Here is a 26,178-nt window from a genome sequence, read left to right on the forward strand (position 1 = left end):
AGGTGGGTGGAAACTCGAGACACGCGCAGATGTTGAGGTTCGGCAGGACAGATCTTACCACCTCGAAGACCTCTCTGAGTGGACAAGTGAAACGTGTTTTCTGGGCAGTTCCACCTGTCCCACGCAAACTGGTGTCTGCACTCTTCTAACCCGCTCCGCGCGCCCGCCAGCGCGCTCTCTGCGTAGGCCAGGTGCGCCTGCAGTGCAGGAGTGCGTCGGTTAAACACTTTTTTAATTATTTGAAACTTATTCTTAGTGTGTAATCCCAACACCTTCTCATTTTCATTAACTGAGTTATACGTTTTTGCTATTGTGCGTTCAACACATCCCACTTCTTAAAAACGAATAGCAATTTTGAAAATAAGGGAAATGTCTTAGTGCAAACTTACTTTTGGTCCAGTCATGAGTAAATTGTGAAGAGCCCTAAAACCAAAGCAAGAAAAAAATGTGAAATAAGCTTCAATTTATTCACCACGCCATTATTACACTAAATTATACAAATTCATGAAAGTATTGGTCCTTACCATGTATGCCCAAGGAGAGATTTGTGATAAACGAAAAATACAAAAGCCCAGAAACACGAATACATCATTTTCCTTGTGTGGTCACTTAGCTCCGCACTCACAGAGCGCTTTAAATATCTGCTGTTTCATTACAGATTCGCTGCCAACCTTTTGTTACGGAATTCCTGCTCGGTAATTGGTCCAGAGCCACCAGGAATCTCCTCCAATGAATTTCAAAGGGTTCCAGTATAGATCTGTTTGTTTTTCTCTGCAGGCACACGAGCGCAGTCGGTAATATTAAAGCATTAACCAGCGAGTCCTGCGGAGAGATATTTTCCATGTACACACTCAATACTCTTATACTATGCTTAATACTCTATACTCAGTACTCCAATAAGCATTTTCAGTGTAGTTCTGAGTAAAAATATGGCGACGCAAAGATAAATAAAAGATTATTTAATGACTTTTTTCTGAATACAAACTGTAACTGAACATAGAAATGTAAAGAAAAAATATGAATAAAGTCAGGTGAAATAAACACTATCAAGTAATTTGTCTGCAAAACGGGAAAGCTGTGCTGAATGAACTACGATGACGGAGAGCAATGTTAGAAACAAACCCGATGATTTGAACAGAAAAGTGCGGATATAAAACATAAGTACTGAAAATGATTCTACCCAACCGATCATGGAAACGAAGTAGGATTCAGAATTCAGAAGTAGGATTCAGGGTTTTGGCTAGGACTCTCACTTTTTTTCTGATGTCAGGGTCATGATAAAATAATACCGGCAATAAAATATATTTACAAATATACAGTTTAAAAATAATTAACACGAGCTAATGAAAATCAGCTACTGCGCACGCGATGTCTCCTTCGTGAAGTGTTGCGCGTGCGTCCGCCCTTATTCCTCTTTGCACAGAAGTGCTTTGACACGATCTGTGTGCACTTCTCACACTTGACGGTGCAGCACCAGTGAAACTTGCAGTTGCAGCTGCTGACGGTCTGAATCCTCTTCTCCTCCACTTTAAGGCCACACTCGTGACACAGTCGTTTGCAGCTCCGTTTCTCCCACTGAGACAGGTTCTTGCCGCTCTGCAGACACTCCCGTCCACCGGTTCCGTGCAGCCCGAGGCTCAGGTTTTTCACGCAGTAATTCGGAGAGTCCTCTAAATAAGTCAGCTCCGTGCGCGCGATCGTGCTGAAGGTGTCCGCGATTGCGCCACGGTTGTCCGCGCTGTTCCCCGCGCGCATGCGCCTTTTGTCCATCTCCAGCTTTTGGGCCTGGTCATATTTGAGTTTCAGGTAGTTTCCCACGTCCCTGAAGTCGGACAACTGCATCCAACATGTCTGAACGCTGCAGCTGCCGGACACGCCGTGGCATTTACACGACCGCTTCATCGTCGCCGTGACGGCCTTAAATACAATATGAAACATTCATTAATATTCACAATATTCATTTAGACACTATGAATAAATGTTACTGTTGGGAGAGAGATTCAGACTTACAAGTCTCCCGGCCTCGTTGTTGTGCAAGTTCACCGCAGCTCGTGAATCGTGACCGTTTTCCATCGCGTCTACGAACTGTTTGGATATGTTCTCCCCAAAGTCCACGTTGTCACTGCAAGCTCCCCAAATCCAGCTCCGACCTCCTGAGAAGACACGCACGCATTTGAAGACATGCAGCTGGACCGCAGGGCATAAACCAGTTTGTCGTTCTGTTCATCAGTGTCTGTGGTGATCTTACCCATTTTCCCAGCATTAGAGTCATCACAGCCGCAGTTATCGAAGTCTCCCATGCTGCAGTTCTTGGTCAGCGTGTACATCACCCCGGCTGCGCTGATGGCGTGGACAAACGCCGTCTCTTTTGTAGCTGAATTTAAAAAAGTTATAATAAGAATAAAATACTTTCTTAATGTCTTTCCTGAATGGACTTGACGTTAGATTTTTATATGTTCTGACTTTTAAATGATGATGGCAATAATGTGTAGGCAAATGCTGATCTAATATCACAGAAAATATATCGAGCATGACGTGGTGTAGTTGAGAATATAGATATTCTTACAGCTTCTCAGTCCTTTTTGCGTTGATAACTGCAGTTCCGTCTCCGGACAGTTCCACCTGTCCCACGCAAACTGGTGTCTGCACTCCTCAATACCGCGCTGAGCGCCTATTTGAACACTGCTTGCATATGTAAGATACGCCTGCACATGGGGAGAAATAAAGGCGAACATTTCAGACCTCAACGGTGCCGGTGCTTTTACATGTCTATGTGCAACAATCCATTCAGCTGGAAGATAAATGTAATCATTCATTTACCTTGGGTCCCGTCATCAGGAAGTTATTCACTGACCTAAAAAGTGAGAGACAAAATGCATTTAGAAAAAAATGCGTAAGAGTCGAACCACCAATTTTCAACAATTACAAATACGTAAATAGTCTAATAAACGTTGTGTACCATGCCATCGTGGACAGCACGTGACAGCAGACAGACAGGATCAAAGATGCGATGATCTGGAAAGAGTCCATTGGCGTGAATCCGCCCGTGTGCCCGACAGTACGATCTTACAGATATCCAAGAAAATACTAAGTGGGTTATCCAAAAAGAGGTAAGAGCCAACTGACCAGGGGCTTAAATGATCACGGTATTTATACCTGACTGAAGCTTTCTCCAGCCTTTGACATTTCACTGTGAAAAGACGCAGAGGAGGAGACACCTTGTACTAACCCTACCAGACTACCTACAGCTCAACTTCAAAGCAGTTACGTGACAAAAGTTCCTCGTTATTTGTTTTTTTGCCTCATAAACATTATCGGTAATATGATTTTTTAAATTATTATTATTAGTAGTAGTATTCCTAATAGTATTGTTGTATTATTTCAATTTTAAAGTAACAGGTAAAGACAAAAATGTCTTTTAATTCTATAACGAGGATCCAGTTATGCGGTGTAAATGGATTTGTGTTGGATATTGCGATGTGCAACACTCCACATACGAACATGTTCATCTAAGTAGCTGGTTTGTCTATTGGAGTGCATATTAGAAGTGTTGTGTAGTACATTTGCACAACTAGAGGTGTTGTGTAGTCCATTTGGACACTGCAGTGGTTGTTGATTGTAGAATCATCTTGATCCCCCCCCCAACCCCGCACCCCCCTGTCAAACTTCTCCTGGATCCTGTTTTAATACACCCAGATCCAAACCTTTAACCTAAAAACGTTCCCAGTTTTGCCCTAGACTTTACACTGTATTGAAATTGCTGCTCTATATTGTTTACTAACAAGCCATATATTAATTCAACAGAATACGCCAGGACCGCGCGACTTTGACATGTTGGTGAAAACAGAAGACAACGAATCTAATTTGTTTAATAATACCGTGCGTTTTATGCTCGTTTAAGTTTGGATTTAAGCATTAAAAACGCCAGTATTTTTTTTTGCCTACAACAAAAACATAGTGCTTACAGACAATAAGTCACTACTCATGTGGGATGAAGGAAAATTAATTTACCTCCTAACTACTTTCGATTATTTATTATTTCGATTATACTCTATGGAGATGTGATCTATATCTCTTCTCTTGGAAAGATTAATTGTTGAAACTACACGTTGACATCGAATTTCGAATCAAATCATCAGCCAATCAAAATCCTTTAAATCAACAGGTATTTGATGATGGAACAATAGCCCAGCGCTCGAGCGCCCCGGTCGAACCTTTTCAGCTCGCGCCACAACAATAGTGGGGGGGTGCGCAAGTGAGGATAATCCTGACTAATTGGTTATCGGCGACATAAAGTCCTGAAACCCAAACTCCAACACCTACTTGTCAAAAGGTAAAGTCTTGTTAAGCCGTGATCCTTCATGCCCTCCTAACACGTTAGGCGGACACACACATGCCTGCCTGTAATTTCTGAATATGGGTTTATGGGTCAACAAAGTTTAAAAACATCTCCTAATGTCGATGCAATACGGGTTAGACTGCGCGAGGATATTCATGGGCAGAGACCTCTTGTAGGTGCAGCTGTACCCGTTCACACTGCACAACATTAGCTGCGTTTAACTTACCTGTCGCCACAATATTCCCAGTACAACACGGACTCAGGTGTGATGGTTAGACTGGGACTCATGTGAAAGTGTTTAGATCCGTTTAGGCCTTCGCCTTGTAGCGACTGACCGCGTGTTTGTTTCTCCGGCTGCGCCGTATAACTGTGTTTCCAGTGTTAATGAATTCGTCAAAGCATGCATTAGTTTGAGTAACATGTCCCTTTAGAGAACAGAACCTCTGTTAGGGTCTCCAGCACCAGTACCAGTGGGCCATTCATTACGAGTTTGCATGCTGATAGGGTCATAAAAATGGCGAGAAATTCGCGTGGCACTGAAAAGTGATTTGAACCCAGACGGACAGGTGTGTGCTTGTGTGTGTGTGTGTGGTTTTTTTTTTTTTTTTTTTTTTTTTTTTTGGGGGGGGGGGGGGGCAGGAGCGCGCGCACCCCTCATCACCGTCTTCAAAGCAGACCAGCCGCGTCTTCTCACACCTCGTTAGTAATAATAAGACGGCCCATGTCTGGTCCAAATACGTTTGTTGTATTCTAACTGAAATGTGCCTAGTACTAAACTTTCCCCTGACCCTAATCCTGTGACTACTACCAAAAGATTTTCCCTCTCCGTCATTTTAATTCTGCACCCAGGTAATATTCCGTAGCGCTCTTAGACATTATGCGGTGTTTACGTTAAGGATGGTGTTAAACGAGTTAAGTACCTAAAAGTTGAAACAGCATTAGCGCTACCTGCTGGCCATTTGCAGTATAACCGTATTTCCACGTGACAGTACTGGGAAAATATAATTAATGATAGATTATGTTGGCTAGTCGACGATCAGTGACTATAATATCTGGTTGACGTTAATAATTGTATTATCCTGTGATGACTATTATGATAGAATAAACGGTTTACCTGAAAGTCTCTTTTTTGTAGCAAATTCAGCCAATTGTATCTTATAAAGTGTTCAAGCTTGTAACGTGTTAAAATATACAACATATAAATTAATGTATTATATATTTTTATTGTAAGTACTTTTATTTACCTTGTTCCAGAATGTGGTGGGTAACAGTTTCATAGATTAATAGTCACATACAGTACTGTGTGTTCACATTGATCTTTACTTCATGAAGAAATGTTGTTGTTTTTGTTGTTTTTTAGAAAATTAAGAAATGCCCCGTTGCACTGGAGGGAGTTTGAAAGCACCCTCTTATTGCCCCCGTGACCTCTCACCCCTCTCCAAGGCCCCAGTGACTCCCATCTCCATAGTAACCATGCATCACATGGGGCGGTAGCACCCATCAAAATGAAATAGGAAATGTTAATAGTGGATGGTTGAGGGTGTCGTCAGAGGAATGTGTGCTGTGCTGGGTGGTTCCTGTTGTCCTGCTCAGGGGCTCATGTCTCCTTTCCTCTCCTGCTCGATGGCTGAAACACACAGAGGCAGGATTGGGTGTCATGAGTGAGCGCGTCTGTCCCGCCCTGCTGCGTGTCTGTCAGCGTGACGCGACACCGTCACCAGTGCGATCCTCGTTCTGCAGCTTTGTGCGGAGGAGCGCCGGACTGCACTGCGGTGCTGACGGGGCGTTTGGGCTGAAACGGAGCCGACGGCTGTGTGCTGACGCGCGAATAAAGGCCCGGAGAACACGGAGAGACGTGCTGAACTCCCTGGAAAGGGAGGGTGGAGTGGTTGCTATGGTGAAAGAGGATGGGTGAGAGAATGAGAGAGGTAGAAATCAGAATGAAATGAAAAACAGAATGAAGTTGTGTGGGAGAGAGAGAGAGAGAGAGAGAGAGAGAGAGAGAGAGAGAGAGAGACAGACAAAGCCCTGCAGCTAGAGAGAGTGGGTGAACTGAAGGGCTCTATAGCGCCCCCGAGTGGCTGGAGCGTGTCTTGCATGCGGTGCTGCTGGTCACTCACTCTCTTTGGTGGGCAGCGGGTTCTTCTCTTTTGTCTCAGTCTTCTTCAGCTTGGTTTTGTCAAACCTGGCGATCTCGGTGAGGTCTGGCTTGTCAGACATATTTGCTGTCAACAAAGAGAGCACAATTCACTCACATCTGTAGAGCAGTGACCTTCCTTTGTGTCTTGGAAGCCTTTTTTTCCTGGGACAGCTCGAAATATGGCCCCCAGTAAAATGACATCATCTAACACCGATACAACATAAAATATTTTGATATCTGCATTTCTTTGTGACATTTCGATAACGTGCACGTTACTGTTTTAAAGCATTTAAACATCAGTGAAACACAGACGTCCATCAGAGGCAAAGCTGTATTTGTGAAGAGTTGCAGCACTGTTAGGGTGAGCAGTGCCATCTCCTGTCTCCTCACGTGTGTCCTGTGGTCATGTATCACGCGTGTGCACCAGACGCCCTCCCGTGTGCACTAGACGCCCCGCTTCCAGACGTCTGTCTCCCCCCACCTCCTACCTTAAGGCAGCATTGTGCTGTCTTCCTCTCTGTCTTCCTCTCTGTCTTCCTCTCTGTCTCACATCAAGTTCTTTGTTCTCCCTGTGCTGCTTCATTCATACCACTGAGGTTTCCCCATGACCGCCTGCCCCGTTCCTGCCCCGTCCCTGCCCCGTCCCTGCCCCGTCCCTGCCCCGTCCCTGCCCCGTCCCTGCCCCAGGAGTCAGCTGTCCTCCGCCCGTGCTAGTTGTCTCCCTCGGTGGATGAACCACAAGCGTGTCTCTCCTGTCTCTCCTGTCGCCTGCTCGTCATGTTTCCATGGCGTCTGCATCCATCTGTCCCCCTGCGCTCTGTGGTGTGACACACCCACCCAACCCCAGCAGACGCCATCGCTCGGGGATGGAGATGGAGGTGATGGAGATGGAGGTGATGGAGAGAGAGGTGGGGGACCTACCGTTTGGCACGGAGGGGCTGCACAAGCAGGAGAGAGAGAGGCTGTGTCCGTCTGTGCTGTCTGCCGACGTTGGAGCTTCTGCGCATCTAGCAGGGTGTGGACTTATCTGTGAGGGAGGGAGAGAGAGAGAGAGAGAGGGAGGGAGGGGGGGAGAGAGAGAGGGAGGGAGGGAGAGAGAGAGAGAGAGAGGGACGGAGGGGGGAGGGAGAGAGGGAGGGAGAGGGAGAGAGGGAGAGAGAGGGAGGGAGAGGGGGAGAGAGAGAGAGAGAGAGAGAGAGAGAGAGAGAGAGAGAGAGAGAGAGAGAGAGAGAGAGAGAGAGAGAGAGAGAGAGAGAGGGAGGGAGGGAGAGAAAGACTGACCAGCCTCTCATTGTTGTTCTTGGTTCCGTATTCTTACTCTGGTCCTCATCTTGTAGAGCGTAGTGAGGTAATGTGGGGAACAGAGTGGCTGGTGTGTCAGCACAACACTCGTACTGCTTTAATCATATGATGCATTAATGGAGATTACACGTATGTGTGTATTTGAGCTGCAGGCAAATTTGAGTGTTATGTAACAGTGCCACACTTGTGTGTTATTGTGAGCATATAGGTGTGTGAGTGTGTGTGTGTGTGTGTGTGTGTGTGTGTGTGTGTGTGTGTGTGTGTGTGTGTGTGTAGCTGCATTGTTGGGGGAAGGGCTATAGCTGTGAACATAGTGCACTGTGGTTGTGTGGAGGGCTGTAGCTGTTAACATAGTGCACTGTGGTTGTGTGAAGGGCTGTAGCTCTGAACATAGTGCACTGTGGTTGTGTGAAGGGCTGTAGCTCTGAACATAGTGCACTGTGGTTGTGTGAAGGGCTGTAGCTCTGAACATAGTGCACTGTGGTTGTGTGGAGGGCTGTAGCTGTTAACATAGTGCACTGTGGTTGTGTGAAGGGCTGTAGCTCTGAACATAGTGCACTGTGGTTGTGTGAAGGGCTGTAGCTGTGAGCATAGTGCACTGTGGTTGTTTGAAGGGCTGTAGCTCTGAACATAGTGCACTGTGGTTGTTTGAGGGGCTGTAACTCTGAACATAGTGCACTGTGGTTGTGTGGAGGGCTGTAGCTCTGATGATAGTGCACTGTGGTTGTGTGGAGGGCTGTAGCTCTGATGATAGTGCACTGTGGTTGTGTGAAGGGCTGTAGCTGTGAGCATAGTGCACTGTGGTTGTGTGAAGGGCTGTAACTCTGAGCATAGTGCACTGTGGTTGTTTGAAGGGCTGTAACTCTGAACATAGTGCACTGTGGTTGTGTGGAGGGCTGTAGCTCTGAACATAGTGCACTGTGGTTGTGTGGAGGGCTGTAGCTCTGAGCATAGTGCACTGTGGTTGTGTGAAGGGCTGTAGCTGTGAGCATAGTGGACACTAGGGGTGTGAAGGGCTGTAGCTCTGATCATAGTGGACACTAGGGGTGTGAAGGGCTGTAGCTCTGAGCATAGTGCACTGTGGTTGTATGAAGGGCTGTAGCTCTGAACATAGTGCACTGTGGTTGTATGAAGGGCTGTAGCTGTGGACATAGTGCACTGTGGTTGTGTGAAGGGCTGTAGCTCTGATCATAGTGCACTGTGGTTGTGTGAAGGGCTGTAGCTCTGAGCATAGTGCACTGTGGTTGTTTGAGGGGCTGTAACTCTGAACATAGTGCACTGTGGTTGTGTGAAGGGCTGTAACTGAACATAGTGCACTGTGGTTGTGTGAAGGGCTGTAGCTGTGAACATAGTGCACTGTGGTTGTGTGGAGGGCTGTAGCTCTGATGATAGTGCACTGTGGTTGTGTGGAGGGCTGTAGCTCTGATGATAGTGCACTGTGGTTGTGTGGAGGGCTGTAACTGTACATTGTGCACTGTGGTTGTGTGGAGGGCTGTAGCTGTGAACATAGTGCACTGTGGTTGTGTTGAGGGCTGTAGCTGTGAGCATAGTGCACTGTGGTTGTGTGGAGGGCTGTAGCTCTAAACATAGTGCACTGTGGTTGTGTGGAGGGCTGTAGCTGTGAGCATAGTGCACTGTGGTTGTGTGAAGGGCTGTAGCTGTGAGCATAGTGCACTGTGGTTGTTTGAAGGGCTGTAGCTGTGAGCATAGTGCACTGTGGTTGTGTGGAAGGCTGTAGCTCTGAACATAGTGCACTGTGGTTGTGTGAAGGGCTGTAACTCTGAGCATAGTGCACTGTGGTTGTTTGAAGGGCTGTAACTCTGAACATAGTGCACTGTGGTTGTGTGGAGGGCTGTAGCTCTGAACATAGTGCACTGTGGTTGTGTGAAGGGCTGTAGCTCTGAGCATAGTGCACTGTGGTTGTGTGAAGGGCTGTAGCTGTGAGCATAGTGGACACTAGGGGTGTGAAGGGCTGTAGCTCTGATCATAGTGGACACTAGGGGTGTGAAGGGCTGTAGCTCTGAGCATAGTGCACTGTGGTTGTATGAAGGGCTGTAGCTCTGAACATAGTGCACTGTGGTTGTATGAAGGGCTGTAGCTGTGAACATAGTGCACTGTGGTTGTGTGAACGGCTGTAGCTCTGATCATAGTGCACTGTGGTTGTGTGAAGGGCTGTAGTTCTGAGCATAGTGCACTGTGGTTGTTTGAGGGGCTGTAACTCTGAACATAGTGCACTGTGGTTGTGTGGAGGGCTGTGGCTCTGAACATAGTGCACTGTGGTTGTGTGGAGGGCTGTGGCTCTGAACATAGTGCACTGTGGTTGTGTGAAGGGCTGTAACTGTACATAGTGCACTGTGGTTGTGTGAAGGGCTGTAACTGTACATAGTGCACTGTGGTTGTGTGAAGGGCTGTAGCTGTGAACATAGTGCACTGTGGTTGTGTGGAGGGCTGTAGCTGTGAACATAGTGCACTGTGGTTGTGTGGAGGGCTGTAGCTCTGATGATAGTGCACTGTGGTTGTGTGAAGGGCTGTAACTGTACATAGTGCACTGTGGTTGTGTGAAGGGCTGTAGCTGTGAACATAGTGCACTGTGGTTGTGTGGAGGGCTGTAGCTGTGAGCATAGTGCACTGTGGTTGTGTGGAGGGCTGTAGCTCTGAACATAGTGCACTGTGGTTGTGTGGAGGGCTGTAGCTCTGAGCATAGTGCACTGTGGTTGTGTGAAGGGCTGTAGCTGTGAGCATAGTGGACACTAGGGGTGTGAAGGGCTGTAGCTCTGATCATAGTGCACTGTGGTTGTGTGAAGGGCTGTAGCTCTGAGCATAGTGCACTGTGGTTGTATGAAGGGCTGTAGCTCTGAACATAGTGCACTGTGGTTGTATGAAGGGCTGTAGCTCTGAACATAGTGCACTGTGGTTGTATGAAGGGCTGTAACTCTGAGCATAGTGCACTGTGGTTGTTTGAAGGGCTGTAACTCTGAACATAGTGCACTGTGGTTGTGTGAAGATTGATGTGTCAAGAATGTGTGGAAGTTTCATGGTGGCACAAACCACATCACTACAAGCATCATTCACATGTTGTTATGGCAACTCGGCCTGTCTGCTGAGCACTGAACATGGATGGGAAACCGACTGCTCAAAGCTACTAGGTTCCCTTTAAGGAAATTCTAAGACAAATTCTAATGATGACAAACTCTTGCATTCCCTGTTTAGATGGCGAGGGAAGATTGAATTGAATATGAGTATGATCTCACTAGTACCTTTACTTCATTTCCTGAAAATGTGTGTGAGCTCAGAGCTTTTCTCATCACCGTGTCATCTGTCTGCTCAGTTAAATCACTTATTTCCAAGGGCATGTCTAGTCATATAGCCACCATGAGGAAGTGTGTATTTTTGTGTGTTTTTCTCAGATGTATTAAAATGACATACCGGTTTAATGAGCCTGCGTTTTATAAAAAATATCCTAAAACAAGGAGCTTTTCGCGCCATCTAGCGGTCATTTCCTCAATGTTTAATTTTATTATTTGTTTTTATTGCCCAGTGCCTAATTTCAAGGTTTATTTACCATTTGTCCAAACGTCATCACATGCCACACTGGATACGTCATTAAACAGTGTACATTGCAATAAAAAATACTGGCAGAGAAATATAGAAATGTTTACTATATTCAGTGACCCTGCTGGGTCCTCGGTGTTTTGATTCCCAGGACAGTGTGCACAGACACAATTACTTATGCAAATGAGATGTTTAGTGCGCAGGCGCGCGTGCACGTGAAGGATGTGTGTGGTAGCGCGTGGGAGGTGCAGACTGGTAGGTCATCAATAAAGACAACAGCGTTTATTTAATCTCGAAAATATCCAGTTTTCTGGAGAATTCTGGACACAAGTTGTGTAATTAAACATTGAGTGTGCAGTAATGCCTGCATGTTGCGTGTATGACAGGTGTGTTACGGAACTGGGCGTGTCTGGGCGTGTCCCACGTGTTTCTGCGCCCGTCGCGAGCTTGGCTTTTGTTTGCATCGCACACCTGCGTTTGGACTGTCTGATAACAAAATCCACGTCAGGCCCATTCATGCATATTCTGTCAAGGCTATCTGTAGACCAATATACGATTTATTGCTGTGATGCTTTTGAGAGGAATAAATAAGAAATAATGAATAGAATGGGATAGCACCATCTGCTGGACAAAATCGTTACACATAAAGACTACATGATTTGTTCACGAGAGTAACGTTTCTAAGCACAATTACTGGAATGTCATTTCTACTGACGTCTCCTCACAGGCACCAAGATGACGTTTTTGCTAATTCTGAAGATGTCCTGCTAAAAATGGAGTGGTACTTAGTGGAGTAATGAGACTATGGAACTGTATCTTCCACCATGCAAAAGATCAACCGCCATGTGAATGGTGTCCATAGCAACAGCTGTTGTTTTTAAAGTGCCTTCACAAGTGCTGTGTAATGTGGGAGGTGTGATATGTATCTGCCTCCAGAGCCTTTATAACACTGCCCGTAAAAACATGCCCTTTAACACGCTGTCCTGCTTGTCCAATGGCAGCCAAACTCCTGCACTACCACACGCTTTAAGTCTCCCATCAGTTAACAGGACACAGGGCTTGTTTTACTATGCAACTGAGAGCCATAACAGCATTTCAGCAGAATTATGCTAACTGCAATTCACAGCTGTACTAAATGTTGTGTCCATAATCACGTTTTCACTTTTGTTGTATTGTGTTTCTACTTTGAAGCTTGTTTGTCAACATAGTAGTCAACATAGTAGTTCAAAAGTATTGTTTTTTATTGTTCTAAAGAGAAAACATTTTATTTAGAACTAACATGATTATTGACATGTAAATCAATTTTGAATCTTTTGAGCTTTAAGACACACCGAGGTGTTTCCCCCAGTGCTAAACTGTGCAGAATTAAACAGCCTCAATATCGCCTTGCGCTCAGAGGGCTGACTGCCTCCAGATGACCTGACCTGCAGATTTTATTTAGTTTTTACTATAGAAAAACACCCCCCAAATGAAATATAGTAATACATATATGTATCTATTACATAAATGCACTATATATTATATAATACTGTATAACTTAGTCTGAGATAATGAAGTTCAATCCCTTTAAGCTCTTGGGCTCCTACAACAGTGCAGGTTTCATGTGTGGCCTTAACATTATGTGTTTGAAACATACAGATGTTACACAATATTCATTGATATTTTATCAAGGAATTATAAGTTTACAGTGAAATGTACATGCTAGTTCTATAGCTCTACTGACTAAGTATTATTAATGACATGAGTTTACATTTGGCAGGGCCCCATATTTCTCAGTATGTCAGTATATGGATGGACCTCCATACGCCTCATCAGAGCTGTGATGTCTGTGAGCTGAAGGTGAGCTGAGGAGTGCAGGCTGAACGCAGCCCGCGTGTCGGTGCTCCCCGGAGAACCGGGAACAGTAGCGCGAACAGCAGCGCGTTCCCGTGACCTTCACTCAGACCCGGGACTCCTGCCATTAACCTTTGTGCTGTAAATGCTACGCTGTGAGGAAGCGTTTGGGTCATGGTGTCTCTGATAAGGTCAGACGGACATTCAGTTTATCTGATGAAAAGGCCACAGGCGGTGCGGTATGTCAGCGGTCTCTGATCTATCCTCATTGTTGTGCTTTATGATTAAATCGCTCGGTAATAATGAATGGACGCGCTATAATAGAAGTTGTCATTACCACCTGTGACCACTGGGTGGCAGTAAAAGCTCGCTATTCTTGGAACGCACTCAAAGCGCTTTAAAGACCAATAAACGTGCAATGATTTTTGCTTGATATGCTATATGCTGTGTTTAGATTTCTGATCTGCTGGACACTGTTGTCTGTAACATTTGACATACTGACACGCAGCGTAACGAAGACATTACTACATGTCAGCCTTTCGATTAATTTTAGGGTTGGTTTACCTAAACCGCAAGTATTCAATGACCGTAATTAAAGCTCACACACCCTTGTGTTATTCTTTAGTAATCTTGACCCGCGAACACATTTTTGTACGGAACAAATAGGAAACAAACGTAGAAACTTGCTGGGGAAAAAAAAAGTCACGTAACAAACGCGCGCGCCCGTTTGTTCGGCAGCAGCGATGCTCGTCCGCGAGAACGCGAGCGCGCGTGAACGTGGCTCATTCCTTCACCGTGTGTTGCGCGGTGGTGTTTCGGGCCCGCTGTAGCGGTGTGTTATCTGCGGCTGCTGAATCTGAAGCTGTCATTAATTGTAATGAGCGTGGGGCACACTGATGAGCTCATTCAAATGGATGGTGTAGAGAGCACCCACACCCAAGCGCGCCATCTATTAGCTGGTGTCTGTCTGAAGCCCTACCCAGTCCTGCTCTCTGAGATACTCGCGCATGATTAATGCTAAAGCAGCTAAATTTGTGTGCTAAGCTTTTAGCATGCCTCTCCAATCCCAAACAGCACCTGAGTGTAAATCCCATTTAAGAACAAAGAGGCTACAGTGACAATGTTAATGTATTCCTGTTTTATTTTTTTGTTTGAAGTATAGAAGCCAATGTTTCCATATATTATATTTAGCCTACTGATGCTGACACACACACCCACACACACACACACACACACACACACACAGCTTAAACATGGTTTGTGTTGTCGGTTTGCTCACAAACTGGTTAATCATTAGCTTGTGTGTGAGTGTCTGATAGAGTGGGCAGTTGGTATCTGTCCAGTCTAATTGTGTTTTACATGCATTTCTCCATTTGTCAGTGTGTGTGCACTGTGAGAATTGAGCCCAGGACCGTTTCCTGTGGTGGTGGTGAGTAAAACTACCACAGCTGTGTGTGCTGTAGAACTCACGTACGGGGACGTGAGAATAACGTGGGTTGTAGTGTGATGGGGTCGTAGTGTGATGGGGTCGTAGTGCTGTGCAGCTGGGGTGTAGACAGAACAGGACTGGACTCGGAGACGAGCAGAACTCGAGGTTCTGGTAGAACTGGACCAAAGGTCAGTTGGGTTCACACATGAGGGTTGGAAACAATAAAAGGGTGGCGGCATTTAAGAGATTTAAGAGGCGTCTCACACATCATCACACAAATCTCCGTCTCCTTCGTCTGGCTGCGTCTTGATTTTCTGCTCTGTGGAGCCAAGTTCACACGACAAGCTCACTGCTGAACTCACTGGAGTGTATGACGAGGATGGAAGAGTCACACACACACACACACACACACACACACACACACACACACACACACACACACACACTCTCTCTCTCTCTCTCACTCTCTCTCACACACACACACACACACACACACACACACACACTCTTTCACTCTCTCTCACACACACACACACACACACACACACACACACACACACACTCTCTCTCTCTCTCTCTCTCTCTCACACACACACTCACTCACTCACTCACACACACACACACACACACACACTCTCTCACTCACACACACACACACTCTCTCTCTCTCTCACACACTCTCTCTCTCACACACACATACACACATACACACACACACACACTCACTCACTCACTCTCTCTCTCTCTCTCTCTCTCTCTCTCTCTCTCTCACTCACACACACACTCACACACACGCACACACACACACACTCTCTCTCTCTCTCTCTCACACACACACACACACACTCTCACACACATACACACACACACACACACACCCACCCGCCCCACAAAAGCTTCTGTACTTGTGGTGAGCTATGTTGTTAATAATAAATGTCATGGCAATAATAAATGCCTGGGCAAACTGTGCCACTGGAATCCACAGTACAACACAGCTTCATCAGAGAAGATGAGACTGAAGAAGTGTGAGATTAGAGCGTGTCAAGCCTCTTCCCTCCTGCCAGCGTGAGGGGTTTGCTCAGATAGACACGTGAGAGCCTCCCTGTGCCTCTCAGACTATCTCCGGCTGACACCCCCCCGACTGAGTCTGTGTAAACACAGGACTGCACTCCCTAGCCTGACCTAGTTAACTTAAGAGCACACCAGCGCAGCCAGAAGAGCACATAAAATGCTGAATGTGTTAGGAGACACACACACTCATACACACACACATGCACAAAGCAACAACTTATGAGGGAATATGAAAATCAACATGTTTATTTCATTTTGCCATTCAAACAAAAATACATTTTATGCGATAGGAAGCAATTTAAAAGGATCCTCTTTTAAATAAAATAAATTCGTTGATTAAAAAAAAGGCAAAGCTAATGTATTTAGATACAGTTCTCCTCATCGTTTGAAATCTCACCACCTCCTGACCTGTTTTCACCTGTATTGGTGGTTTGTAAGTTGCTAGCGTGCTAATACTGCTAGCCGACCTGCTGAGTCGCCCTGGCAACGTGGCGGCTCCTGGTCCTGAGTGGACGGCTTTATGCGCTTTATTGTGATGTCATTTTAAACCACATGACCTAATCGTGTCTTGAAACTGGCCGGAGCTCTTATTATTACACAGTTAGATGATGCAGTCTTGTGGTTGGCTGTCTTGATTGTTTCAGATGGGCTCTTATTGGCTCTTGAAAATGTGCTGCATGATTCCATGGAAACGGCCCATTAAGCCCAAGAAGAAAGGTGGAGTGTTGGGAAGTAGCACATTAGCAGCGGTGTGCTTTTAAAATAGAGGGAGGTGACCAGACATCATGTAGAACACCCACTCTCTCTCTCTCTCTCTCTCTCTCTCTCTCTCTCTCTCTCTCTCTCTCTCTCTCTCTCACACACACACACACTACACATGTAGCTTGTACATTGCTCGTGTTATGTGCTAGCTCAAAAATTGGTTATTTATTGCTGCACAAGAATTGAATTATGACAGTGACTGGTCATCAGATAGCTGTTATGCTCCGTGTGTGTGTGTTGTGTGGTACAGTGTTGAATTTGTTGATGACAGACATATCCGATCCATTCCCCTCCAAACACAGTGCCTGGCAGGCTGTCGGCTGTCTGCCACAGGATGACCCGTGCTTTGAAATATTATGATAAAAGCCCGGAGAGAAAGAGACATTTCATGCTCAGAACAATGGACAATGAACAATGAATAGGTGTGTTCTACAGTTCCCCACAGTCTCAGGACCACAGGGCGAGTGTGTGTGTGTCTGTGTGTGTGTGTGTGAATGCACATGTGCACGTGCGTTTGTGGGTTTTAAGATATTTTTAGTGGCTTTCAAGGGCTGGAGTCTGCAGCTTTGTCCTGGTGAAGTCAGGATGGAGGAGGATGAAGAGCCATGGTTGTGATTAGCCGTGCACAGGTACGGACGTAGAGACCGACTGCAGTCTGAAACAGAACCCCCCCCCCCCCCCCCCCCCTGCTTTATCTTCCCTGGCCAGCCTGTGGAGAAAAACGGAGATAAAGAGGGGGTGGGAGACAGGAGGATGAGAGAGAGAGAGAGAGAGAGAGAGAGAGAGAGAGAGAGAGAGAGAGAGAGAGAGAGAGAGAGAGAGAGAGAGAGAGAGAGAGAGAGAGAGAGAGAGAGAAAGAAAGAAAGAAAGAAAACGCACATGTTCCCAAGGTTGCAGGCTTAGGTTTTTCTTCCCAGCAGCTTAAAACATCAAAGCCTGTTTGCATGTCCCCCCACTAACACCAGATTTAAAAGTAAGCAAAAATGCGCTTGGACTGAATGCAGTGAATTGAGATGGAGGAGAAAAACCTTTTTTTCATATGTTCTGGAAAATGTAAATGCAGATAACATACCCAAAACAAACACACAGCCAATAGATCTGAACAAGAAGCTACATGTCACGTTCATTCTTGCTTTAGAATGAGAATATTCTTAATTACGAATTTGTAATATATGTGAGCGATGGTACATAATCGATGCCTTATTGCATTAGCACACAAGAGTGGGTTTCTGGGCAGGAGTGACACTAGGAAGATGGTGTTTCCAGACCCAGTGTGTGCAGGGTGGTGTGGGTACACCTGCTGTCCACTTGGGTGGTGTCTGTAGTTCACAGTGGAGTCAGAGCAGCACTGGCCCTGCTGCATGATGGATGTAGCTCCTTCATTAGTGTCCCTGGACTCCACCCGTATCTCCACGTGTCTGCACAGATGAACACTGATGGACTCCGTTTACTGGGTCCCAGGTGGAGCTTCTGCTCAGCTCACCTGGTCTGTGACTTCCCTTCATCAAACTAGGGAGTTTTTTCTTGCCACTGTCGCCCTTGTCTTGCTCACTGGGGGTTTGGACTCGGCACTTGTAAAGCTGCTTTGTGACAACTGTTGTAAAAAGCACTATATAAATAAAATTTGATTGATTGATTGATTGATTGATTGATCTGTGGTTCCTTGGGGAGACGTTATGGATTCTGTCCCCTCCCCTTCCTGTACTCGGACGTCCTGTTTCAGCAGGAGTGGCGTTCTGTGGTCTGAACCGTGTGCACCCAGACCATTAAAGAGTGTTTATCTCCACTGGTGCGTACACACGTGCCTCTGGTCTCCCCTCAGCCTGCACTCCCGCTGGTCTGGTAGGGTCTCTCAGCCTCTCTCATCTGGCACAGGAAGAGTGTGAACGCTCACCGAGCACCGCCGACCTTCCCCCGAGCTACCCCGTTATGCCGTCGTCATGACGATATTGGCACCGCACCTGGGGGACCTGGTCAGGCTCTCCAAGGAGAAGCCAGGTGACAGTCTGTTGCTCGTTACCGCGCCGACAGGGAACGGGATTAAGGCAGGAGGACCCCCCCCCTCACACTCACACACACACACACACACACACACACACACACACACACTTCCTTCCAAGCAGCGTCGCCACGGCTCCCACAGGTGTCTGTGGGCGGAGCTAACCTCCTCCTCTCTCCGCCCCCCCCTGGCTGGCTGGTGGCCTGCCAGCACTGAGCAGCTCTGTAATTGGGAGAAACTGAGCATTAATAACACAGAGCAGGGCATTATGGGAGGAAGTGGTGATGACGTCACCGGGGCCCACTCGTAATGCCTGGTCCTTTGACCTCCTTGGTAGTGTAGCGCTCTGTGAAGTGATTCGTATGGCTTTCGGATCTTCATGTGGAGATTCTGAAGACTAAGGACATAGAATAAGCTAATGAGATATAAACTGATTTGTAGTGTTTGGTTTGATGTGGTCCTCTTCACCTGGTCTCCTCACATCAGCCTCTCATTAGGGTGTTAGGAGGGCGCTGGGAACCCTGAAACACTCACGTCTCTTCAGCGTAAAGTTAAAGGCATTACCAAGGACATTTATGAACAACTAAACCCTACAGTACCAACATTACACACTCCCATTTACCTGATCATTTATGCTCCAGACTGTTTGGAAATGTATCTTACTAAATAGTCTGAAGGTCAGTGGACTCTTTTTTTAAAACATAATTTAAGCAATTATCAATAAATGCACTCTAGACCTTGCCAAAAGAAGCTTTATCTTGTATTATGTCTGATGTTTTATGTCCTTATGTTTTAACAACACTGAAATGTCCATCGATTTCTTAGCATCACTATAAAAATTAGGTAAGGGTGACCTCTGATGCGTCAGCAACTATTACTTTGACCAATCACCTATTTGGAGGTAATCTTGCACTCTGTAGTCATTTAAACAGCAGGTACACTTCATCTCAATAGAGGTAGACACTGTCCTGGTCTGCAGGTCCCAGGGCCTTTGAAGTGTTGCAGTAGTAACGCTGGTAGATGATGGCACCACAGCCTCCCGTGTTGATGGGATGCGTGCTGGTATACCCTGCGTCCATAGGTGTCAAAGGTCGGCGTTTTCCAGGTCATGCTCTCTGTTACGCTGCCATGAACACCACCGCTTCCTGCCGGGTCGCTGTTTCTGTTCCTGAAGGTGATTCTTACTAGGGGATGTTTGTCAGGACAACATCCTGTCCTCAAAATGTCTACCTCCAATCTGTGCACTTTGTTCCTAGGGTGGAGGTGGTGGAGGTGGTGGGGGCGAGCTTGTCTCCATAACAGTTGCACCTGGGGGAGATGCGTTTCGCGGAGGGGTTTAAATCTGTAATGACAGCTCAGATAAAGGAAGGTGGAGGTAACCTGGTGCTGGAGCAACACCTCCTCCCACCAGAGTGTTCCTGTGTCTTACCTGCTGAGGCCTCTTAGTCAGGCTCCAGCTCCACCCAAAAACACCATCGCTCCATCTCTCATTAACGTTCCCAGGACCGCAGGGGTCACATGGGCGTGGCGGATAGCTGCCAGACCCGGACCGCACCTCTCGCACGTAATGGGTCAGGAGCACCAGGTAGGATGAGCTTTAAACAGTGAGATCCCGTGACCCAGAGGGCAGGAAGATTTCTATTTTTAATAAACATTTCTGACATGTAAAATGTTTTGCTCATCTTCAACAAAAATTCTTAAATTCCAAATTTTGAGATGAAAACAGCTGCAGCGTAATCACGGTGCAGATAAATAAACACTCGTGTGATTTGCAGCTTGGTGGGCAGTTAACACCATGTGAGTGACAGAGTGCTCAGTGCATGCTGCACGTCATTAACACTAATTCAGAAGTCAAGAGGCAAACGCACACACACCAGTTTTAATTCAGTAGTATGAGTCATGCTAATGAGATTAAGCTCATTCCTCGTGGATCTTTGTATGTTTACCCTTCAGCTAATTAAGATCTGTTTGGTTAAATCGTTGCTTATATAGTTTGGAGGCAGCGTATTTATTTACCGCCCTGTGTCTTCTGTTTACAGTGTTCCATCTGTGTGAGGGACATATTTGGGCCATATTTCCGTAACTATAGATTATGGTCATGGCCTGTTTTTCTTTCTGAAGTGACATATCAGTCACATTATTTTTGCATTTTCGGTCGAGTTCTGCTCGGCTGCTTGTGGAGATTGAAAATTTGTTAACTGATAAATGAGTCACACGGAGAACAGAATAAGGTTATGAATCGCGTGTGTAGAACAAAAAACCGACATCAACTCGACATAAACTTCAGAAGCAGAGCAATATTATTACATTTTATGTTTCCCAGAGGACTTAAACCTTTTATCCACCAAATTTCGTTTTAGGATAGAAAAAAAAATCCCTGCCTCACTAATCTGAGGGATTAGGACAGTCGGTCCGTCCCTGGGCTCGGGCGGTGTGTCATTCCTCGACGGCTGGAGAGCTGAGACAAAGACGAAATTGGTCAGAAGCTGGAAGACGCAAACGGGGCATCTGTGTCGGGCAGATTGGTTCGCATGCCAACAGGAAGTGAAGTCGCAACGGCGCTGTGAATTTGTCTCGTCCCTCAGCCTATTGAGACCAATTACCGCGGGCAGCCGAGTCTGACAGGACCGGGAGCTCGAGAGTCAAAGGGCTTTCAGGTTTCAGGTCTAGGAGATGACTCGCTGCCATGGGACACAGCTGCCTAACTTCCGCGTGGGGTGGAACGGGGCAAGAAAAGGAGAAAGAGAGAGAAAGAGGGAGAGAGATAAAGAGATATAAGGAGAGAGAAAGATGGAGATATTGGGGGATAAAAGGAGAGAGAAAGATGGAGAGAGAAAAATGGAGAGAGTGTAGAAACTACGCCTGCGATGCTGCGGGCAGAGGACTTGTGTAGGAAGAATGACCTGGTGACACTGAAATGTACAATTACACTTAATGGAGTGAAGATAGTCAAGGAAAGACTCTTTGGCCTTAAATCAGGTGAACATTGATTCATCCCACACACACGACTCAGTGTGTTGAACGGATAAGCGCAGATGGTGTTTATGGTTAAGTTTATAAATATCTCCCTGAGACGGAGAGTATTACAAGAACCCACCTAGGACATTCCATGACCTCTGTCCACTCCAGAGTGGAGGTCAGGATCTGTGCTGCAGAGCAGACCAGACATCAAACACCAGAAAACAACAAAACAAACACTAACATCAGGAAAAACACCAAAACAAACACAAAACACCAGAAAACACCAAAAACAAACACCAACATCAGAAAAACACCAAAACAAACACAAAACACCAGAAAACACCAAAAACAAACACCAACATCAGAAAAACACCAAATCGAACACCAAAAAACAACACCAAAACAAACACCAACAGAAAACAGCAGAACAAACACCAACAGAAAACACTAAAACAAACACCAGGAAACACAAAAAAACCCCACCAGAAAACACCAAAACAAACCCCTGACAACAACCCAAACAAACACCAAACACAAGAAAACACCCCCAACAAACACCATCACCAGAAAACACCAAAAGAAATGCCAAACACCAGAAAACAGCCAAAACAAACCCTGAAGCCAGCAGCAGGTGACGTCTCCACAGGGTGCTGGCTAGTGTAGGTAGAACTTCATGTTTGTGTCACTGCACAGCTACACAAACTATGACAGGTGCTTACACTGTTATACAACTCAATGACTCAACACTTTAACTTTTTAGAATCTCTCTTTCTTTCTCTCTATTCTCTGTCCATATCCCCTCTATCACTTTCATCCTCTCTCTCTCTCTCTCTCTCTCTCTCTCTCTCTCTCTCTCTCTCTCTTCTACCATCTTTCCCACTCTTTTCCAGCTGGTAACTGGTAAAACCACCTACAACGTGTCTATTTATTGCGTTTAGCCGGTGTTGTCGTCTCTGTGGTGATTGGCTCCGTGTGCGTCTGTTATGTAAAACCATTCACCGACCGCCATTTGTCAGTTTTAACCAAGAGCTCTGTTACCATGGTAATCCCACTATGAGCAAGATGAGTGAAAGTGTAGGGCTAATGTTCATTAGCAGAGCAGGGAGAGGGGGATGAGAGAGGAGGAGGAGAGGAGGAGTGGAGAGGAGAGGGGAGGAGTGGAGAGGGGAGGGAGAAGAGGAGGAGAGTGGAGGAGAAGAGGGGAGGAGAGAGGAGAGGTAGAGAGGAAGGCTCTCTGATTGTGAGCACAGATGTTTCCAAATGACCCGTTCATAACGCTTTTTCACTCTGCCAGATATTCAAATAATCTGAATGTTTCCCACTTGTGCAGACAGCAGAGCAGAAGAGGAAGAGGAGGGAGGAAGAGGAGGGAGGAAGAGGAGGGAGGAAGAGGAGGGAGGAAGCATCACTTCCAGGCACTGAACACCAGATTGGAATATTCATCTGGGATACAAAACTCAGCTGAGCTCTCCGATATTCTCCAGTAGTAATCGTTTCTGACTGATCAAACGTCTCACCTGGATATCACGTGAAAGCCATAGTAAAGACATTAGACATATCTGGAATTATTATTTAATATGCTGGACATATTGAGGGCCACATGTGGTACTGCAGGAAAGTTTTCATATAAAATCAATTAATAAATCGACTGGTACCACAGCATGAAATCAGGTGTCATTAGAACAAAGTGATGCGTCTTCTCACTGTAGGAGTCTAAATACCCACCAGCAGGAACATCCCACACATTTATATGAATAATTATCATTTGGTTTTCGGCTTCTGACTGATCTGGGTGAGTTGTGGCCTCAGACCAGTGCTCCCAGTACAGGAGAGACATTTGCAGTTCTTGCTGGGGTCCAGGAGTCTGAAGACGTGGTGGTGTGAGATTCCAGGAGACCATTACCAGCTTCACATGAATCATTAAAGGCTCTGACTGCACTCCAGCACCCCACTGGGAGAGGACAGGATGTCTAATACACACCTGTGTGTGTGTGTGTGTGTGTGTGTGTGTGTGTGCCTGCGTGTGTGTGTGCGTGTATGTACTTGTGAATGTGTGTATGTGCATGTGCATATATGTTTGTGTGTGTGTGTGTGTGTGCGCATGTGCATATATGTTTGTGTGTGTGTGCATGTGCATATATGTTTGTGTGTGTGTTCATATTGAAAATCAGCAGCACGTGTGTAGGAGGGATTGAGTGAATCAGCATGAAGCCCCTCTGACTGTCTGTCTGTCTGTCTGTCTGTCTGTCTGTCTTAATGTCTAACTGTATCTCTGTCTTAATGTCTAACTGTATCTCTGTCTGTCTGTCGTATTTCTCTCTGTCTGTCTGTCTTAATGTCTAACTGTATTTCTCTCTGTCTGTCTGTCTTAATGTCTAACTGTATCTCTCTCTGTCTATCTGTCTTAATGTCTGACTGTATCTCTGTCTGTCTATCTGTCTCAATGTCTGACTGTATCTCTGTCTGTCTCAATGTCTGACTGTATCCCTCTGTCTGTATGTCTTAATGTCTAACTGTATTTCTCTCTCTGTCTGTCTATCCAAATGTCTGACTGTCTCTCTCTTTCTCTCTCTGCATACACACTCACAACTCTCTCTCTTTCTCTGTCTCTCTCTCTCACACACAAATACAATTATTAATGAAATTTCCACTGAGTTGTGTACAGTTGCTTTTTAAATCGTATTTCCAGGTTACAGACGGACTACCAGTCCCTCTGGCCATTTTGAGCAGAGATCTCACACAAAGACCCAAGTGCCCTTGAAAGGGATTTGACACACGTGTGACTCAAAACTGCTGCTCACAGTTCTTAGCCCAGAGACACGAGTTTCCTCCTCCAAGAACTTGAAACATAAGCATGGAAGTATAATGAGGATCTCAACTAAACCCGTCTGGAGGTTTGTCTTCTTCTGTCCTGCTTGAAGAAGGTGTGGTAATAATGTGGATTTACTGTACATACTGAAAATAACACAGTTACTAAGCAGCAGAATTAGCAATGAACATGGCAGCTTACATTTGGAGAGAAAGAGAGAGAATGAGAGAATGTGTGAGAGAGAAACAGGACAAGAGAATGAGAGTGAAAGAGAGAATGAGAGTATGTGAGTGAGAGAGAATGAGAGTGTGAGAGAGTGAGAGAGAGAATTAGAGAGTGAGAGAATTAATTGAGAGTGTGATGGAGAGAGAATGAAAGAGTATGAGTGAGAGAGAATGAGAGTGTGAAAAAGTGTGTATGTGTATATATATATGTGTGTGTGTGTGTGTGTGAGAGAGAGAGAGAATCAGAGAGAGATTATGTGAGTCTGTATATGTGAGAAGAGAGAAATGGAGAGAGAGAGAGAGATGGAGAGAGAGAGATGGAAGGGGTCTATACTCTCGGCCCATCACAGTAGCACAGCCAGTAACTCCAGCTGCTTTGGGCTGTTAATGAGAACACACTGGGACCACCCGTCACTCACAGAGAGGAAGAGGAGGGGGGGCCATGAGGCAGGAGTGTGGGCTCACCTGCCCATGAGTTAAAAGGTCACATCAGGGCTTCTTTAGAGGTCATTGTCAGGGTAAGTGTAAGGAGAGTTTAGCTGGCTTTCTTCCAGACATGCAGATGTGAAGCTTTGCTCATGTTGAGGGTCATTCTGCTCGAGGGCTGCCCTGGACATTTCTGGCTCCAATGTGATTACATTCAATTATGTTTCTTAATACAACCGGCCATCAGTTTGTATCAGACCCCAGAGAGTCTGACTGCCTGCCTGGCACAACGATCTCTCCTCTCTTCTCCTCTGGTTCCTCCGCTCAAATGATTCCTGCTAAAATCTGATAGTCTTGCTCTTTTATTTCCCCAGTGGGTCTGCCGACATACTGGGGGTCATTTGTGCAGCTCAGGCTGAACTCAGCAGTATGCTTCATCTCTCTCTCTCTCTCACACACACACACACACACACACACACACACACACACACACACACACACACACACACACTCAGAACCCTTCTCTTTACTCCGTATTTCCAGTCTCAGTAAGGACAGATGCCTTCTGGTCAGGCTGTTTCTGATGCCTTGTCTGGCCATCGGTGCTGCTGTTTCCCCAAGCGCCACCAAAGCTTCTGTTCTCACGCTGGCGGAAAACGGCCCATTAACCTGCACGCTGCAGGGAAGTGTGACATCACTACTCAGAACTCAGAAGTCAGAACTCAGCTCAGTAATGTCACGGTCACTTCCCAACACAGTCTAGGTTTGTGGTCTTAAATGGACCACAGAAAAAAAAAAACTGGAAAAAAAACTTCACATTTCTGTAGTGACCGGTTATGAGGTTATGAGCTCTAGCAGATTCCCCAGGAAGATCCAAGATATCATTTTTGTTTCATTTGCTTTTTATTATGCCTAATTATCTCTACAGTTTTACTGCCACCAGTCCTGCCCCACGTCTGGATGGATCCGGCCAATCAGGAAGGGGGAGGTGAGCGCGTTTCCTCCTGAGGAGAGGGGCAATGAATCATGGGAATAAGTGCTGTGGTGTCCATGGCCAGTCTCCAGAACCCACTTTAACTGCCCCAGTCCCCAGAACCCTCGATAACTACCCGTGTCCAGAACCCTCACAAACCGCCCCAGTCTGAAGAACCTCTGTTAACTGCCCCAGATTCCAGAATCTATGTTAACTATTCCAGTCTATAGAAACCTTGTTAACTACCCCCTTTTGTAAATTGGTCTCAAACACTGGTCTCCTGACAGTTCTTCTTGAGAACATCCAAGATCTATGCAGACAAGAAATGCAGAATTAAAACTATAATCGCTTAAAATAA

General features: G+C 46.0%; 3 protein-coding genes and 1 long non-coding RNA gene across 6 annotated transcripts in view; 1 reads left to right on the forward strand and 3 right to left on the reverse strand.

Moving 5' to 3' along the window:
• Positions 1 to 928, reverse strand: part of LOC143526600 (protein Wnt-8a-like) — a 2,059-nt gene extending 1,131 nt beyond the window's left edge. The window contains exons 1-3 of the mRNA XM_077021087.1: positions 525 to 928; positions 390 to 423; positions 59 to 197 (exon numbers count right to left, since the gene is read on the reverse strand). Of these exons, the coding sequence (XP_076877202.1) occupies positions 59 to 197; positions 390 to 423; positions 525 to 592 (241 nt within the window). The 5' untranslated portion in view covers positions 593 to 928. The remainder of the gene's footprint in view (positions 1 to 58; positions 198 to 389; positions 424 to 524) is intronic.
• A 97-nt stretch (positions 929 to 1,025) lies between these two features.
• LOC143526598 (protein Wnt-8a-like) lies at positions 1,026 to 4,912 on the reverse strand. 3 transcript variants are annotated; one of them, XM_077021086.1, is made up of 7 exons: positions 4,566 to 4,912; positions 2,960 to 3,015; positions 2,821 to 2,854; positions 2,567 to 2,705; positions 2,249 to 2,374; positions 2,011 to 2,153; positions 1,026 to 1,917 (listed from the first exon to the last, which is right to left on the reverse strand). In XM_077021086.1, exons 2-7 carry the CDS (start codon positions 2,965 to 2,967, stop codon positions 1,351 to 1,353), a joined length of 1,017 nt encoding a protein of 338 aa, XP_076877201.1. In that variant the 5' UTR covers positions 2,968 to 3,015; positions 4,566 to 4,912; the 3' UTR covers positions 1,026 to 1,350. The 3 variants fall into 3 exon arrangements, with proteins under 3 accessions (XP_076877201.1, XP_076877199.1, XP_076877200.1); XM_077021084.1 differs by having other exon boundaries at positions 2,960 to 3,065; XM_077021085.1 differs by lacking the exon at positions 2,960 to 3,015.
• On the forward strand, positions 4,153 to 25,684 carry LOC143526601 (uncharacterized). The gene is made up of 2 exons (XR_013133900.1): positions 4,153 to 4,333; positions 22,719 to 25,684. It is a non-coding gene; the product is annotated as an uncharacterized LOC143526601 (long non-coding RNA).
• tmsb2 (thymosin beta 2) lies at positions 5,543 to 7,553 on the reverse strand. Its single transcript, XM_077022900.1, has 3 exons — positions 7,401 to 7,553; positions 6,460 to 6,564; positions 5,543 to 5,966 (listed from the first exon to the last, which is right to left on the reverse strand). The coding sequence occupies exons 2-3, from the start codon at positions 6,557 to 6,559 to the stop codon at positions 5,929 to 5,931; spliced, it is 138 nt and encodes a 45-aa protein (XP_076879015.1). The 5' UTR covers positions 6,560 to 6,564; positions 7,401 to 7,553; the 3' UTR covers positions 5,543 to 5,928.
• Positions 25,685 to 26,178: the final 494 nt, after the last annotated feature.

Source organism: Brachyhypopomus gauderio, chromosome 11 (genome assembly GCF_052324685.1).
Source record: "Brachyhypopomus gauderio isolate BG-103 chromosome 11, BGAUD_0.2, whole genome shotgun sequence".
NCBI lineage: Eukaryota > Metazoa > Chordata > Actinopteri > Gymnotiformes > Hypopomidae > Brachyhypopomus > Brachyhypopomus gauderio.